This window comes from Tachyglossus aculeatus, chromosome 21, assembly GCF_015852505.1.
Source record: "Tachyglossus aculeatus isolate mTacAcu1 chromosome 21, mTacAcu1.pri, whole genome shotgun sequence".
Lineage (NCBI taxonomy): Eukaryota > Metazoa > Chordata > Mammalia > Monotremata > Tachyglossidae > Tachyglossus > Tachyglossus aculeatus.
In genome coordinates this window covers 66,775,615-66,792,247 of record NC_052086.1, presented here as the reverse complement: position 1 = coordinate 66,792,247, position 16,633 = coordinate 66,775,615, and the positions used below count along the sequence as shown (strand labels likewise).

The following is a 16,633-nucleotide window of genomic DNA, read 5'->3' as shown; positions in this document are numbered from 1 at the left end:
CATTTTTATATGTGTTTTGCTGCAGTATGTATAAACAAAGAAGTCAGATGTGAGGATGTTACTAAACTAGTGGGGTTTTTTCTAATCATTTGTTATTTAGCTTTCACTTCAGGGTGGGATTTGGCTCTATTTGCTACTTATTCAATTTCCCACAAAGGGCAAGTGATTTTCTTAGAGCTATTTAGCCCCTCTAAAAAAAGCATAGCAAGAAAGAGGCAAGATCAAATTTCCTTACATTGTTTTCCCCACATTTTATGGCAATGGTCATTTAAGACTCTTCCCATGTGGAGAGAGGAATATGTATTCCATGATGTATTTAGCCTCGAGTCTTTTATCCAAAAGAACATCCAATGGGAGTACATCTAAAAGCAGTTTTATGGGGACACCTGTTTCTGGACAGACAATCACAACCTCACTTTCTTGAGGCCGCCAAGTAATCTCTTTATTGGTCTCACTGTACCCTGAAGTCTTCTTGGTGGAGGGAATGAGAAGAGATGGGGAGATTGGGTTTTGACTGTGAGAAATAGCTCAGGATTTTTTCAAAAAAATACCAAAAAGATTGCATTTGTGTGTGCGTGGGATTGTGGGGGGGTGTCGAGGGGAGTGCCACTTATAGTAACTGCTCCTCCCACTTAAGACAGGGCTGACTCTACAACTTGTGTAGCTGTTTCAATTTGAGGCAGGAGGTGTGAAGAACTCTATGATCTGGCCAGATATGAGTTAGATTACTACTACATGAAAGGCTTTTATAAAAAGAGAACTGTGTAAGAGAAAGGATGGGTTCAGTCAAATAAATGAATAAATAAAAAGCAGATGAGCCATTGTGATTAAAGAGAGAATGTAAAACTCTAATGATAGTCAGGATTAAGAAAAATATTTCTACCAAAGCCTTAAGTACATGCAGTTTGGAAAATGAGGGGGAGGGGGTATGGAATTTCAGTGAACAAAAAGCTGAAAAGGAAATTGATCAATAGAGTCAATCCTCTCCAAAAGGGAAGATACGAGACAAAAATAAAAGTTCTCTAAAACTGTAGGAAGAGACCCAAGAATTAAGTTAAATTGTAGAGAGAAATGCATGATGAAAAGGTGGACTTTAACTGCCTCAAGTTATTATTTAATCAGTGAAATCACATATACCATGGAGAGAGTGAAGTACAGTTGTGCTGACTATCGAATTCCAGTAACAACTGCCTGCCTCTGAAAATATTCAGTCCTTTGCCACAAAGTGGTAGCTTTTGAATTACTGTATTTGCTTGAAACTTTCCTCCCCTGTACCTGTGAATTCAGATCTAGTGTGGTGCATTCTCCATGTACATTTCTCTGTCACTGCACACTCGAGTTATCCTGGGCACACTGTCACAGGTGTTCCCTAAGTCCCTTTTTCAGTCTGGATAAAGAAGAGAGAAGTCAGCCTTTCTCTTGGGGGCTGAAAGCCTCATCCAGAGGACCTTCTGGCAGCTGGAGTCCAATTTCTTGATATTTCTGTAATTGGAGCCTGCTAATAAGCAGAGAATGCCGATGGATAATGGGCTCCTGCTGCTAACCAAAAGCGTGGACAAAGCTTAGAGGTGCCTCAGCCAAGCAGAAACCATCTATTCATAAAAGATTTTTTTTTAAAGCACATATTGTAGTAATTGTGTGAATAGCAGCTGATGGCCCCAGCTCTGTGGTTTTCCCTTAAAGGTCTTGATTAGAACATTTCCTTTCCTTTTGTGGACTCAAGATGTCTTTTCAATGTAACTTTAAAGTGGAATTTAGATGATTTTCATTATATTTAAAAAATGTTAGACCTCTATCATGTCAGTGAGTCTTTGGAGATCTTTCCTACATTTTGTATGAAATGTTGTCTCTGAGACCCCCAAGTAATTGCACAAAAGAGATAAGATGTCACCAATTCTGTTCATCTTTTTTTTTTGCAGAATCACAAGGTAATGATGGCCATGTCTACACAGGCCAAGTGCAGTTTTTGAAAGGATTTTTTTTAGTCAAAAATTACCTTTTTTGCATGGATCTGCACTGGGAAAGCCTAATGTCCCTTCCTTCCTCTCCCCCTAGTCCCCCTCTCCATCCCCCCCCATCTTACCTCCTTCCCTTCCCCACAGCAGCTGTATATATGTATATATGTTTGTGCATATTTATTAACCTATTTATTTATTTATTTATTTTACTTGTACATATCTATTCTATTTATTTTATTTTGTTAGTATGTTTGGTTTTGTTCTCTGTCTCCCCCTTTTAGACTGTCAGCCCACTGTTGGGTAGGGACTGTCTCTATATGCTGCCAACTTGTACTTCCCAAGTGCTTAGTACAGTGCTCTGCACACAGTAAGCGCTCAATAAATACGATTGTTGTTGTTGTTATGTAAAGTTCCAAACTGATGTTAACCGGGATTGCAGGATGTAGACAGGATTAATGTTTTTTTCCTTGGATCATTCATCTTGTCTTCAGCCTGCCCAAGGAGCCCTGGTATTAGTCAGTTGTATTTATTGAGCACTTACTGTGTGCAGAGCACTGTACTAAGTGTTTGGGAGAGTACAATATAACAGATACATCCTCTACCCACAACATATTTACAATGTAGAGGGGGAGACAGACATTAATATAGGTAAATTACAGATACGAATGTAAGTGCTGCAGGCCTGGGAGAAGGGTGAATAAAGGGAGCTAGTCAGGGTGACTCAGAAGGGAGTGGGAGAAGAGGAAAGGAAGGATTAGTCAGGGAAGGCTTCTTGGAGGAGGTATACCTCCAATAAGCAGCATTGGCTTAGTGAAACTCGAGAAACAGTGTGGCTTAGTGGCAAGAGCACGGGCTTGGGAGTCAGAGGACGAGGGTCCTAGTCCCGCCTCCGCCACTCGTCTGCTGTGTGACCTTGGGCAAGCCACTTAACTTCTCTGTGGCTCAGTTACTTCATCTGTAAAATGGGGTTTAAGACTATGAGCCCCACGTGGGACAACCTGATTATCTTGCATCTACCCCAGTGCTTAGAACAGTGCTTGGCACATAGTAAGGGCTTAACAAATACCATTATTATTAATATTATTATTATTGATAAGGCTTTGAAGTGGGGGGAGAGTAATTGTCTGTGGAGATATTAGCATGTTCCCACCCCATTTCCCTCTCACCCTTCACCACAGGGATCAGGCAGACAGGCAGCAGAATGAGAAGAGCAAAGAACAATTAATACTCCTTGGTAGGAGTTCTCTGTTAAATGGAAGGCATGCACAAGACTGCAACCTCATGACAAAAAGGCTTGGTTTACATTGACGTAACCTAAGACTTATCTCCTACTGGGTTGAATTGTCAAAAATTGTCATACCCAATCCTCCAACCACTAGCTATTATATGGGCTATTTAGTTGAATTTGGTTCTACAAAATGTTTTCAACTTGCTTGGGCTGTGTTTTTTATTGTGCTATCTAATCTGCTTTTTAAAACGTACCACGTAAAGTCGTTTCAGAATCTTTATGGGCCAGTATATAGTTAAGAGTTTTTAAAGTAAAAATGAAAAGGGTCAAATATCTAGGTAGGTACGTTTGCTACTTGTAGTGCTTACATTATCCTTTATGGATAGGAAGCTATTTAACCTTTTGAAAAACTCAACTCTCTTTAAACTATAAACTTCAGGCTGGTGCCCTTGATACCATGAATAAAGTCAAGAGAGATGGTAAATTCTGAATTTTCCATGGCTTCTCATTTGGGGTATATAAGTGCTTCTTCCTTCCCCTCTGCCGAGGGAACACTGGAAAGGAAGAAGAGGGAGGGATTTGGAAGCATTTGAGACAGGGTGGACGTACCCAAGAAATCAAGGATAGCAGGTTTCCTATGCTGCCAGGCCCCTTCTTCCTCCTGAACACATCATTGCCCAACAGGGCAGTGGCACAGAAAATAAAGGCAAGGAGCAAGAGGTGCATATGCTGTGGGATAAAGGAGAGGTCACATGTTGCTGTATGCTTTAGAAATCTCTTCCATCTAGAGGAAGGGGCTGATTTTGCCTCTGCCCTACTGAGCAAAGCAAAAAAAAAAAAAAAAATAGTGCCAGGGGAATGGGCGATAGGGGCCGAACCATAGACATGCAAAATCCCTGTCCTGATTTGCTGGTGAAAATGCCAATAATCAATCGTATTTATTGAGCGCTTACTATGTGCAGAGCACTGTACTAAGCGCTTGGGAAGTACAAATTGGCAACACATAGAGACAGTCCCTACCCAACAGTGGGCTCACAGTCTAAAAGGGGGAGACAGAGAACAGAACCAAACATACCAACAAAATAAAATAAATAGGATAGAAATGTACAAGTAAAATAAATAAATAAATAGAGTAATAAATATGTACAACCATATATACATATATACAGGTGCTGTGGGGAAGGGAAGGAGGTAAGATGGGGGGATGGAGAGGGGGACGAGGGGGAGAGGAAGGAAGGGGCTCAGTCTGGGAAGGCCTCCTGGAGGAGGTGAGCTCTCAGCAGGGCCTTGAAGGGAGGAAGAGAGCTAGCTTGGCGGAGGGGCAGAGGGAGGGCATTCCAGGCCCGGGGGATGACGTGGGCCGGGGGTCGACGGCGGGACAGGCGAGAACGAGGTACAGTGAGGAGATTAGCGGTAGAGGAGCGGAGGTTGCGGGCTGGGCTGGAGAAGGAGAGAAGGGAGGTGAGGTAGGAGGGGGCGAGGTGATGGACAGCCTTGAAGCCCAGGGTGAGGAGTTTCTGCCTGATGCGCAGATTGATTGGTAGCCACTGGAGATTTTTGAATACCCAATAAAGGGTAGCAGCATGGCTCAGTGGAAAGAGCACGGGCTTTGGAGTCAGAGGTCATGGGTTCAAATCCCAGCTCCGCCACTTGTCAGCTGTGTAACGTTGGGCAAGTCACTTAACTTCTCTGCGCCTCAGTTACCTCATCTGTAAAATGGGGATTAAGACTGTGAGCCCCACGTGGGACAACCTGATAACCTTGTAACCTCCCCAGTGCTTAGAACAGTGCTTTGCACATAGTAAGTGCATAATAAATGCCATTGTAATCCTGCTTCCATCACTTGTCTGCTATGTGGCTGTGGGCAAGCCACTCAATTTTTCTGTGCCTCTGTTTCCTCGTCTATAAAATGGGGATAGAATACCTGTCTTCCCTCCCCCTTAGACTCTGAGCCGCATGTGGCGCAGGGACTGTGTCCAACCTGATTATGTAATGTCTACCTCAGTACAGTGCTTGGCAAATAAGTGCTTAACAAGTACTCTAGACTTTAAGCTTGTGGGCAGTGAACGTGTCTACCACTTCTTTTGTATTCTGTTCCCCAAAGTCCTTAGTACAGTGTTCTGCGCACAGTAAACACTCAGGAAATACCATTGATTGATTGATGATTAAAAAGCCAAAAAATGGCTGCCAAAAAAAGAAGGCTGGAAAGTTCATGCACCTGGTAATCAGTCCTTTAAATTATTGAAAGCTTGCTGCTACACGTTTGAAAGTATAAATATGTTATTCTTTTAGTGGAATAGGAAGACTTTCCAGAAACATGTTTTGGTATCGACAGGAGCTTTGAGGCCAGGACTTTTAGGCCATGTTTCTTAATGGAAACTGAAAGCTGAGAGACAAACCAGATCCATCTTTGAATGCTGAAACTAATTGTTTTCTAGTTGAGGGTAAAACAGTACCTCAGTGTTTAATGAATCTAAGCTTGTTAGGCAACAAGCTCCCCAGATGATGATAATTATGAATTCAAAGCGCTTATAAAATTAATGGTGTTCTACCGAGACAAAGTATTGTTATCTGACACATTTATGTGAACTCCAAAATGAATTTGTTTGAAGCTAACTATTTTTACCTCTTAAGAAACTACCTAGAGTTAATAGAAACAAACTGCTTCTGAAGAAAATTTTAACTATATTTCCAACCTTTTCTTCCCTAGTTTGTTTTTAGGACTTCATGAGACCATGTTCTACCTGATCTCTCTCGTTCCACTGGGCATCGCAGTGATTCAGATTTTGGCTTGGACTCCCTTCTCAATAAGAAATAGTCACAAGGCAAACTGGATAGTCACCCTATAACAAAAGGCATGATGTCATGGGACTAAATTTTCATGTGGTATAGTTTTTTTGTCGTTGTCGTTGTTTTATATGGAGAAAACTACCACAGGTCAGAGCTGTTAAAATCCAGTTCCCCAGGCTTTCTTAACTTGACTGATCAGGAGGGTAAATGCAGTTAATCTTTAAATTGGAAAGGTCCTCTTTGGTGGCTGTAGAATTTCACTTTAAAGCTGTCAGTGTCTTACAGCCTCAGTGCAACCCATACAGCTAGCTAGTTCTGTTTTCCGATTAGCTAATTGGGTGATTTCCATGGCAGTGGGTGGGGAAAGAGAGGGAGTTGTTCAGAGAAACACACCTGGCTGTCAGTATAAGCCCAATTATCCTTATAGGCTAAGAATCTCTAATCATCTTTGGGTGGCTTCTGTGCACTGTACCCAAGGAGATGCTGTGTTCTTGGTTCCCAAAGCCTTGCCCCATCTTCTCTAAGACAGAAGTCTGAAACGGCACCTAAAGAGACCAAGTCTGCCTAAACTGCGATGATGATCAGCCTTTTGGGGATTTTCATCTCTCCATCTGACAGGCCTATTGTATAACCCTTAGCTGAATGGCGGAAGAGAATCCCTCAGCAGTGGATATGACAGCAGCAGCAACAGCTAGAGTTGCCACTTCTTTTCCCTTTATCCTCTTCAGAGGCAGCAACACCATGACTGAACTGGCTTTTCTGAGCCAAAGATGGGAATTTCCAGTGAAGCTGGAAAACCTCTAGCCAGTAATACCAGAAACTCCCATCCCTGGCCTGGAAGGGCTGGTTCTTGTGAAGTAGGCAGGGGCAGTAACTGTCGTCAGGCTCCCATGGCGGCCACCTGGCCTGATCAGCAAGGCTCTCTGGGCTGTACTCTGGGCAGGTGCATTAGGAACCACTTGTTTCCGGGGGCCTTCCTCCTGCTGCCACTCCTCGCGACCTGTCTAGGAATCCCCGAATAGTGACAGGAAGCCCTGCTGACAGGACTCAGGTAGCAGCAGTGGTAATCTCTCTTTGGTTTATGTTTATTTGTGTATGTGTCTCAGTCTGTGTGTAACCCTGGTCCCGTCACCCATGTTCCACTCTTTATTTTTCTCATTCCTTACTGTCCTCCCTGGTTCCTCTCAGTGTTTCTTCCTGTGTGATTTTTGCCTTCTCCTTTCTCTGTTACCCCTTTCATTTCCCCTTCTGCCCCTCTCTCCCTTCCTCACAGCCATTCTTCTTCCTCCCAGTCTCCTTCTCCCATCTCCTTCCCCCCCACCCTCACCCTTGTCTCTCTGTACCTCTAGTTCTCCATATTTCTGTCTTTCCTGCTTTTTCAGCACATTGGCTGCCCACAGTGAGCTCACATCAAGTTTTGATATTTTCTTAATTTACATTCAAACCAACTGAACAGAGACCATGTCTGACTGTTCTGAATAGCACCTTGCACATTGATACTTCTCAAGATCCTTTCATATTCTCCACCTTCCCATTGATGAAATGCTGCTGCCTCCGAATCCCAGGGCCTATTGAGGGTCTTCGGTGCCCTTGATATGGTTATCTATCCTTCACCCTACCCTACTACAGTTAAGTACTTTTCATTTTCTGCTCTTCACTTTCCCTGACTTCTCCCATCCTGTTGTTCAAAGGCCCAGGTACCCAGGGATATTTTCTAGAACCACACAGCATCCTGTGACTCTTGCAGCTATGGTCCCAGCGGGACTGGAGAAGCATTTCTATTTTAAGATGTGGCTCCTCAGAGCTCTGCTGTTTCCCTAGCTTTTTAAAGGGTTGCAGAAGGAGCTCCGGGTTCTCCCAGGGATACTTCATTTTAAACCATTTGAAAAAGCTGCGGACTCAGGTTGCATTATCAGAAAATCCCTGCAGTTCTGCATCTTAATCTGACCTAATCCAAGTTACAGACAGGTCAGCAGGGGCTGACAACAGGACTGGGAACCTAGTTTAAGGGTTTAGCTCCCGTCACCTGCTGTCTCCTCGGTACAGCCCGTGCATTATAGGTGATAGTAACAGTGGCAACAGGGAGGGGGACAGGAAATGAACTGTCAGGAAGAGGAACACCTCCTTGCTGCCTCTAGGAAGAACAGGTTTGGGCCACATACTTCATAGAGTTCTCCCCTTTCTCCCCTGTTCTCCCATGCTGCACCATCTCAGTGGGTGCCTTTTAGGTACCAGGTTATGGTTAGCTGCAATGGTTGTAAAGCCTACATGGAAGAAGGGGTGTGCGTATCTGTCTGTCTGCCTGCTGCCTAAGTGGATGAAGCTGTATTTGGTTTATTCACCAATTCAGTTGTCCCTGCTAATGCCTCTCTCCGTGAACTGAAAATACATACTTCCTTTGGTCTCTGTTCTCATTCACCGTTTTCAATGGTTATGGGGTTTTTTTGGTTGAAAGATCTTCATTTCTGCATTAGAGCCCATTAGGGAAACTGTATTCCCCCGTGATCTGTAAGTTTCCTGCCAGGTGGATGGACTTGTTGTGGCTGGCCATGCTTGGGATCAGGGATGATGGAAGTGGCTCGCCGTACTTCCCTTTACCACATCCAGGTCCTGGCTCTGTCTCAAGGAATGGGGTATGATTAGAGTTATGGACTCAGCCGAGATCACCTGAAGGGTCAGGGGCAGAGAGGAAACGAGGGGATGGGGAACCCGGTATAGTCTCTGTGCCCTAAAACAACAGCACCCTTTGGCAGACATGAGTATTCAGAGTTTCCTCCTGATAGGGATGGGGTAGCAGCGGAAGCAAGAATTGAGGGGGTTGGGAGAGAGGAATTTCTGCAAGGTAATCAACTGCTGCCAAAGTGAGTTGTGTGCTTGTCATCTTTTCTAGGTGTAGTTGAGTCAGAGACTATGAATTAGTAACTAAATACAAAATAAATTTGAGCTACCTCACTGGCCTAAAGAGTGTAGTGTAAGACTATGAATGGTGACGATGCAATCATTCCACTGAATTGGAAGCCACGTGCTCCATTCTCTCTCTGTGGTTGCGGAACAGGTTATGGCCTTCCGCTGGCTCCAGGTGACTTTGGGCTCAATAAGGCTGTTCCTTTTGGGTCATGTTGACCTAGCCTTGGGTGATCTTTCAAAATGTCAGTGTGAAACTAAATTATGTTCAGGTCGATGGAGGGTTTATTTGCTGAGCCAAACATTTCCTTTAGGAACTCTCTTAATAAGAAATTGATACTTTAAAATATTTCCCTAAATTACATAAATCACAACTTGTATCTACTGTGAAATAGTGAACAAGTCTTTCATCCAAGATAGTCTGAAAGGGCCAAATTCACATCCCAGGGACCAGGTAATGTAGTTTGGTGGATAAAGCACTTCAGATGGCATGAGCGTGATTTCCAGCTCTGTTCCTGACTTCAACTTGGGGTAAGTCACAATTTCTTTTTGGTTTAGTTGTACTCACCTGTGAAATGAAGAGAATAAACACCTGTCCAACTCAGTGGAGTATTAGGATTAGTATCACAATGTTTGTAATGCTTCGGGAGAGCAGTGCTTGGCAAATAATAGGATAATATTACAGTGCTCTGATTAGATAACGGAAGTCCTAATTTTTGCAGTGTGGAACTGGCTCCTTTTTACTTTTGGCCTGCAGAGCTGCATCATTCTCATTTTCCCTTCCTCTAATCCCTCTGGCTAATCTGCAAAGTTAGCCAACAATTCTTTCCTTAATAATTTCGTTTGGGGGAAAAATTTTAATAAGTGTGTGAGGGGCAAGGGAGAGGCAGAGGCAGGGAAAGTGCATATAGTTTCCTCTAAATAAGCCCGGCCAGAAGCTCTTATAAATGGGAATCACTAGCAGAGCTTTGCCAAACTGGAATTCACTGGTTTGCAAAGATGATATTCTCTGGGGTCTGGAGTTTGTAGTTTTCAGGTAAGCTTGCTGGGGTCAGGAGTCTTCAGTTCTGCTCCTAAGGAGGCCTCAGAATTAGACCTCACAGTAATGGAGGTCTTGCATCCTTCCTTAAGGGCTTTGGATGGTGGTTTTCCCAAGACTGGCCCTTTCTCCACAGTTTTCTCTGTGTAGGACTAAGCTATGCAAAAGGCACACCTACTTGAATAACATAAGCACTTTAATTCAAACTCAAGGAATAGGTGACACTGTGAAATGTCAATAACATTGAGTTACATTTAACCTTGATTATTACGATTTTAAAGTGGTCTTAAGAGTGCCTTATATCAATCAATCAGTGTATTGAGCACCTACTATGTGCAGTGCACTGTGCTAAGTGCTTGGGATATAACAGAGTTGGTAGACATATTCCAGGCCCACAACGAGCTTATATCAAGTTTTGATGTTGTCTTAATTTACATCAATTCCTTTTGAACAGGGATCATGTCTAACTATTCTAACAGCATCTTGCACACTGATGCATAATGTCAAATCGTTAGAGCTCTGCATATGCTTAGAGATCTACATATGCATCTATAGTTGTACATAATTAGAAAATATTGTAATGGGAAATTCCTAGGGAATTCTCAAGTTGTGGCTTTTTATAAAAAGTCACATGATAGCATGACACCTTGGGCTCTGTCTTATCTCTTTACAGTTCTTTGTTTAAAAAGCAATTTTTACTTTTCCAGTTCATGGAAATTAGGTTGGTATTTTCTGGGGGAAGGTCATTCTGAAATAACTGAAGAAATGTAATTTATATAAATGTTGTGGTTCATTATTTGAAAATGCCATGCTATTCCAGGTTACCATTTTTGAGCTAGTTAGTAATAAAAGCAACCTATTTTAAGTATTCTTTCCATATGGTCTCTCTCTGGTGTGTTTTTCCATTTTCCTCAGGTCTGTTAATCCATTTTACTGAAGGAGGTATTGCCTTTGCCAGTGAACACCTCTCCTCAGCTTATCCTGGACACCTGATAGTCATTAGCTAATTAACTTGAAGCAGTTTATTCGATGAGCCAGTGACTTTTGGCGTAGAACCTGATCGCGTATGTGCTATCCATGCAGAGCTGCCATTGGAGTCCATGGGAGGTCTCCACACGAGAGTAGAAGGGCTCTAGGTCGCAAGGCAGGGACAATGCATGGGTGGTTCAACCAGTTAATTGGAACCGGGTTTCTCACGAGAGGCCACACACACCTCCACATGCTTTGCACCCCAGCAAGGAAGAGTGGCAATAATTGTACTAGGATGGAGATTCATTCATTCATTCACTCATTCAATTGTATTTACTGAGCACTTACTGTGTGCAGAGCACTGTACTAAGCACTTGGGAGAGTACAGTATCACAATAAACCAACACATTCCCTGCCCACAGTGAGCTTACAGTCTAGAGGGAGAGACACCAGAGTCATAGGGCTTTCTCTTCTCAGGCTGTCTTCTGAAACTGGAGTTGTGCTTTGCTGGAACTCCATATTCAGGAAATGCCTAGTATGTAAAACATCTCTCCTAACCTCCCCCACACCCCAAATTTTGGCCTTTTGCGACATATCATCAAGAGATGATTGCTCATGATTGCTCTTCCCAAAGGGTTGTTGTGTCATATGTCATAACATGGGTAGTGTAAGATTCTCTAATGGGGCCCTTGCATGAACTGGATTCATCATAAGCTTGGGTAGTAAAGATGCATATTAAGTTATGTTTCTGTTGGTAACTTCCATTTTAATATGACATTACTAGAAGTTAGTGGACAAAATGAATTTCTAGAGCATTTTTCAGTGCTTCAAAGGGCAACCTTTGACCCAATGAGTCCCATGAGTAAGTGGGTAGGGATTGGGGTAAAATACCAAAGGAGAAAGGACCAAAATTTGGGGAGAGTGAGGAACAGACAACCATTTAAACACACAGAACTCTAAAATCAAAGCAGTCTTGACTTCTACAGATGTCATCAGCAGCAGCAAAGTGCCACGCGTGATACTACATATGTGAGAATTGATAAGTAAAAAATTGGGTCTCTGACCTTGAAGAGCTCACAATCTAATGGAAGAAAAAGCAGGTACGGGGAGAAAGAGCACTTTAGTGGGGTTGCTAAAGGCTGGCCTTACTAAGCAGAATCCAAGATGTTATTTCAGGTAAGGAGCATCCTCTTTAAGATCTCTGAACATGCTGGTCAGGACTACATTTTTTTTTGATGGTATTTGTTAAGCAGCTCACTATGTGCCAGGTGCTGTATTAAGCTCTGGGGTAGGTACAAGCCAATCAGATTGGACACAGTCCATATAATAATAATAATAATGATGGCATTTATTAAGCACTTACTATGTACAAAGCACTGTTCTGAGCGCTGGGGGAGATACAAGGTGATCAGGTTGTCCCACAGGGGGGTCACAGTCTTGATCCCCATTTTACAGATGAGGGAACTGAGGCACAGAGAAGTTAAGTGACCTGCCCAAAGGCACACAGCTGACAAGTGGCGGAGCTGGGAGTGGAACCCATGACCTCCGACTCCAAAGCCCAGGCTCTTTCCACTGAGCCATGCTGCTCTGTATGGCTCATATCCCACATGGGGCTCACAGTCTTAATTCCCCATTTTACAGATGAGGTCACTGAGGCACAGAGAAGCTAAGCAATTTGCTGAAGTTCACACTGCAGACAGGTGGCAGAGTCATAATTAGAACTCAGGTCCTTCTGACTCTCAGGCTTGTGCTGTATCCTTTAGGCCAAACTGCTTCTCTTCAAAGAAGAGGGAAAAAAAGGAAAAACTATTGACTGACATGAAGAAAGGAACTGAGTTCCCTTCTACATTAAAAATCCTGATATTTTGTAGCCGAGAACTAGCATAAGTAAAGGTACCTGAAATGTAATTAATACTTTGCCATTCTCTATCGTACTGCCCAAATTGATACAGGTTGTTATTTCACCTGGGTGACTTTCACACTCAAAACTGATGCACTGTGCTATCAAACAGATTGAAAATACTTCCAGTAAAGTAGAACAATAGAGACATTCCTGCATTTGGATCTAACAGTGAGTTGGAGCTTCTGAAATGGCCCCATTGTGCTTCCAAACCCTTCAGAAATAATTCAGATTTTTCTAAGATTTGTTCCATTGAATAATCATGATGAGAACTGTAGATGTGGTGAAAGTCACCCTCCATCTATGTCTCCTTGTGAAACTGAAGAACTACATGTAACTAACCTGAAGCAATTTATTTAGCTGTTTATACATTGCAAGCAGATGTCTATTTGAAAAGCTGCAAATTTGGCTTCGATGTCATTTATAGTTCGGTTGTAAAACTTTTTTTTTTCTTGGAGGAAGAACAGCTTGTTCTTGGTTCATAAACAGCAAACCACACTACCAAGATGAGGTTCCTGATCAAAACCGGATCAGAAAAATCTTGGCCAAGAAGGGAAACAAAAAAGGAAACCACTTCTCGGGGAAAAAAAAAAAAACTGCTAGTATCCAGTGTCGACAGTCATTACATCAAAACTTTTCCAGAGAGAGAGGAGCACCTAAGGTTAGTGAACTTAGGAAAAAAATTCCTACAGCAACAGTCTTTGGAAACTGGTTTGATCGCTATTTTTTCTGATCATCTTAATTTTCGCAAGTAAAGGTGGATCAGAAATTTGGGGTGAGAGGAGCCAATTCAGAAATATATAGAGGGCTGCAAGGAGTGATCCTAATGATTCAGTATTAAACTCAATGTCAGCACTGTGCTTTAGGAAGGACCTGGGATCCTTAGCGTAAAGATTAAAAACAGACCTGGGATCTTTTACATAGTACCTTTCTAAGACAGATAAAAACTGATCAGCTGAAGGCTACCAGGTATTTTTCACTAAAGTAGAGGAGTGGTTCTTATAAAATCCTCTTCTGGTTGATCACCTCCATATGCCCTCTTGCACAGACTATTCACCTTCACTTTCTGACATAATTACTTGGCTTTTATAGTTGTGGGTTGATTAGCCTTTTTGTATATTATACACTCCCTAGGGCTTAGTACAGTGCTGTGCACATAGTAAATGCTCTGTAAATATTATTGATTGGCTGATTATTGTCCTGTATATTCAAAGTTTGTCAAGGAAGCTCATCTATAGATGTTTGGCTGAAAAAGTAAGTGCAAGATTTCTAGCCTTGATTGCACAATGCACAAAGCAAGCCTACGTTTTTGTGCTGTTGTGTTGTTTGCAGCACCGATTTTCACCTTTACCTCCCAATTCTCTCAAGCCTCTTGAACCCCTTCAAAAAGAATTTCTGTTTCCCTAACTGCACTATGCCTTAATGGTCTGCCGCCACAGTTGTCTCCTAGTTTTCAGCTGAGATTTAGAATTGTCTGAGGCTCTATTGTAGGCATCTTTAAAAAGTTTCCTCGCTCTCATTTTCAAGTAGTGCTGTAAGCAATATTCGAGTACCCACTTGGTGCAGTGCACTGGGAAATTGGGAGCTTGGGAAATTCAAAACAAAGAAATGAAATGTTCCCTCTCCATAAGGAGTTTACACTCTATCAGGGGAGACAGACACAAAAATATTTACGAATAGAATAGTCACAGCAAATAATTAAATGTGCATTTGTATAAACAGATACAAAAGTGCTGAACATGGGTATAAATTCATAAATGCTAGAGACAGCTGGTTTTATATGACTCAGAATGTTGGGGAAAATAATTGGGGAAGGCTTCCTGGAGGGATTTTAGGAGGGCTTGAATGTGGGGAGAGCTATGGTCTGTCAGATTTGGGGAGTCAGGGAGTTCCAGCCTGGGGGAGCAGCAGGTATATCGTCAATTGTCGTCATTGTCGTCAATCGTATTTATTGAGCGCTTACTATGTGCAGAGCACTGTACTAAGTGCTTGGGAAGTACAAATTGGCAACATATAGAGACAGTCCCTACCCAACAGTGGGCTCACAGTCTAAAAGGGGGAGACAGAGAACAAAACCAAACATACTAACAAAATAAAATAAATAGAATAGATATGTACAAGTAAAATAAATAAAGGTATATAAGCTCTTTGTGGGCAAGGATTGTGTCTACCAACTCTATTGTACTCACCTAAGCGCTTAGTACAGGACTCACACACAGTAGGCACTCAATACTATTGATTGATTGTAGATTGAATGAAGGGTTGGAGGCAGGAATATCAAGAGCAAGGAACAATTAAAAGGAAGCTTGGGAGGAACAAAGAAAGCAAATTGGGAAGAGGAAGTGAAGACAGCAGACTTACAATGTGGGGTGAGATGGTAGAGAGCCTCAAAGTCAATCGCGAGGAGTCCTCATTTTTAGTTTTTTTTCTTTTTTAACACAGGGGGACACTGGAAAGCCATTGGAGGGTTTTGAGGAGAAGAGTGATGTGGGTGGACCCCCAATTAGGTGTCCTACTCATACTCATTTTGATGTGCCCCAACCAGCAAAACTAGGAGACTGTTTTCATTCTAGGACTTTGCTATCTGTGATGATGTCTTTCACTTGACATTGAGTCTGCCCTAGAAGAGATGTTGCTGGAACCGCTCCTGGGGGTCCAGCTCACACAACCTTATGTTAGTCTGGTCAGCACTTTGGTTCCAAAGGCTTTCATTTAGACCTGAAGCCACACACACTGTCTGACAATTTCCGAATGGATGGGCTTCTCCATTAAATTTCCTACTTCTTGATCTATCGTTGCCTTGTTCCCCAGTTTACTTGTCAGTCGTATTTATTGAGCGCTTACTGTGTGCAGAGCACTGTACTAAGCTCTTGGGAGAGCACAACATAACAATATAACAGACACATTTCCTGCCCACAGCAAGCTTACAGGGTAGAGGGGGAGGCAGACATTAATATAAATATTGCATAGGTAATAGATTCTGTAATGGCATTTTGCTCTGTGCTGCCAGTTCAAGATTGTTCATTTTGTGAAGGGTTTCCCTGGCACAGGCCAATGCATTCCTTTAGTTTACTTTTTTTTTTCTTTTTAATGATATTAAAACACTTACTCTTTGTCAAACACTTTCTAAGGGTTGGGGTGGGTAGAAGCAATTAGTTTGGTCACAGTTCCTGCCCAGTATGGGCCTCAGAGTCTAAGTAGGAGAGAGAACAGCAGAACTGAGACACAAAGAAGTTAAGTGATTTGCCCAAGGTCATACAGCAAGTGATTGGTAGAGCTGGGATTAGAACCCAGGTCCCCTGACTCCCAAGCCTATGCTTTTTCCACTAGGGCCATGCTGCTTCCCACGACTTACTGAGGGTCTAAAGTGTTTGGCTGACTTGGCATTGCAGTTTACAATCATTTATACGTCTCTTTGGTTCAGTAGGTCCATGGGGCAGCCATTAGCATCATCATCATCATCATCCATCATATTTATTGAGCGCTTACTGTGTGCAGAGCACTGTACTAAGTGCTTGGGAAGTACAAATTGCCAACATATAGAGACAGTCCCTACCCAACAGTGGGCTGTTGCGGCTCTTTTAATAACTGGTTCTAAGACTTCAGATAATGCTCAGAGTTCGTTGAGCTGGAAGTTTCCCAGAGGAATAGACTTATATTCTAACACCAGCGTCCAGGTCTTTTGTTGCAGCCTCCAACATGGCCATGTAGAATGAATTAAATAGGACTGGGCTGCCCTTGCCCTGTGTTATCCCATCAGTAGTGGAGAATGGATTAAACAGGGCATACCCAACTTTGACATAAGCAGTCATGTTGTCGTGAGGCAGTCTCAGCGGCTTAGTGAA

At 42.6% G+C, this 16,633-nt stretch overlaps 1 protein-coding gene across 1 annotated transcript in view; it reads left to right on the top strand.

The window, feature by feature from the left end:
• Positions 1 to 7,735, top strand: part of LOC119942419 (transmembrane protein 180-like) — a 33,729-nt gene extending 25,994 nt beyond the window's left edge. The window contains exon 6 of the mRNA XM_038763227.1: positions 5,897 to 7,735. Within this exon, the coding sequence (XP_038619155.1) occupies positions 5,897 to 6,035 (139 nt within the window). The 3' untranslated portion in view covers positions 6,036 to 7,735. The remainder of the gene's footprint in view (positions 1 to 5,896) is intronic.
• The last annotated feature ends 8,898 nt before the right edge of the window (positions 7,736 to 16,633 follow it).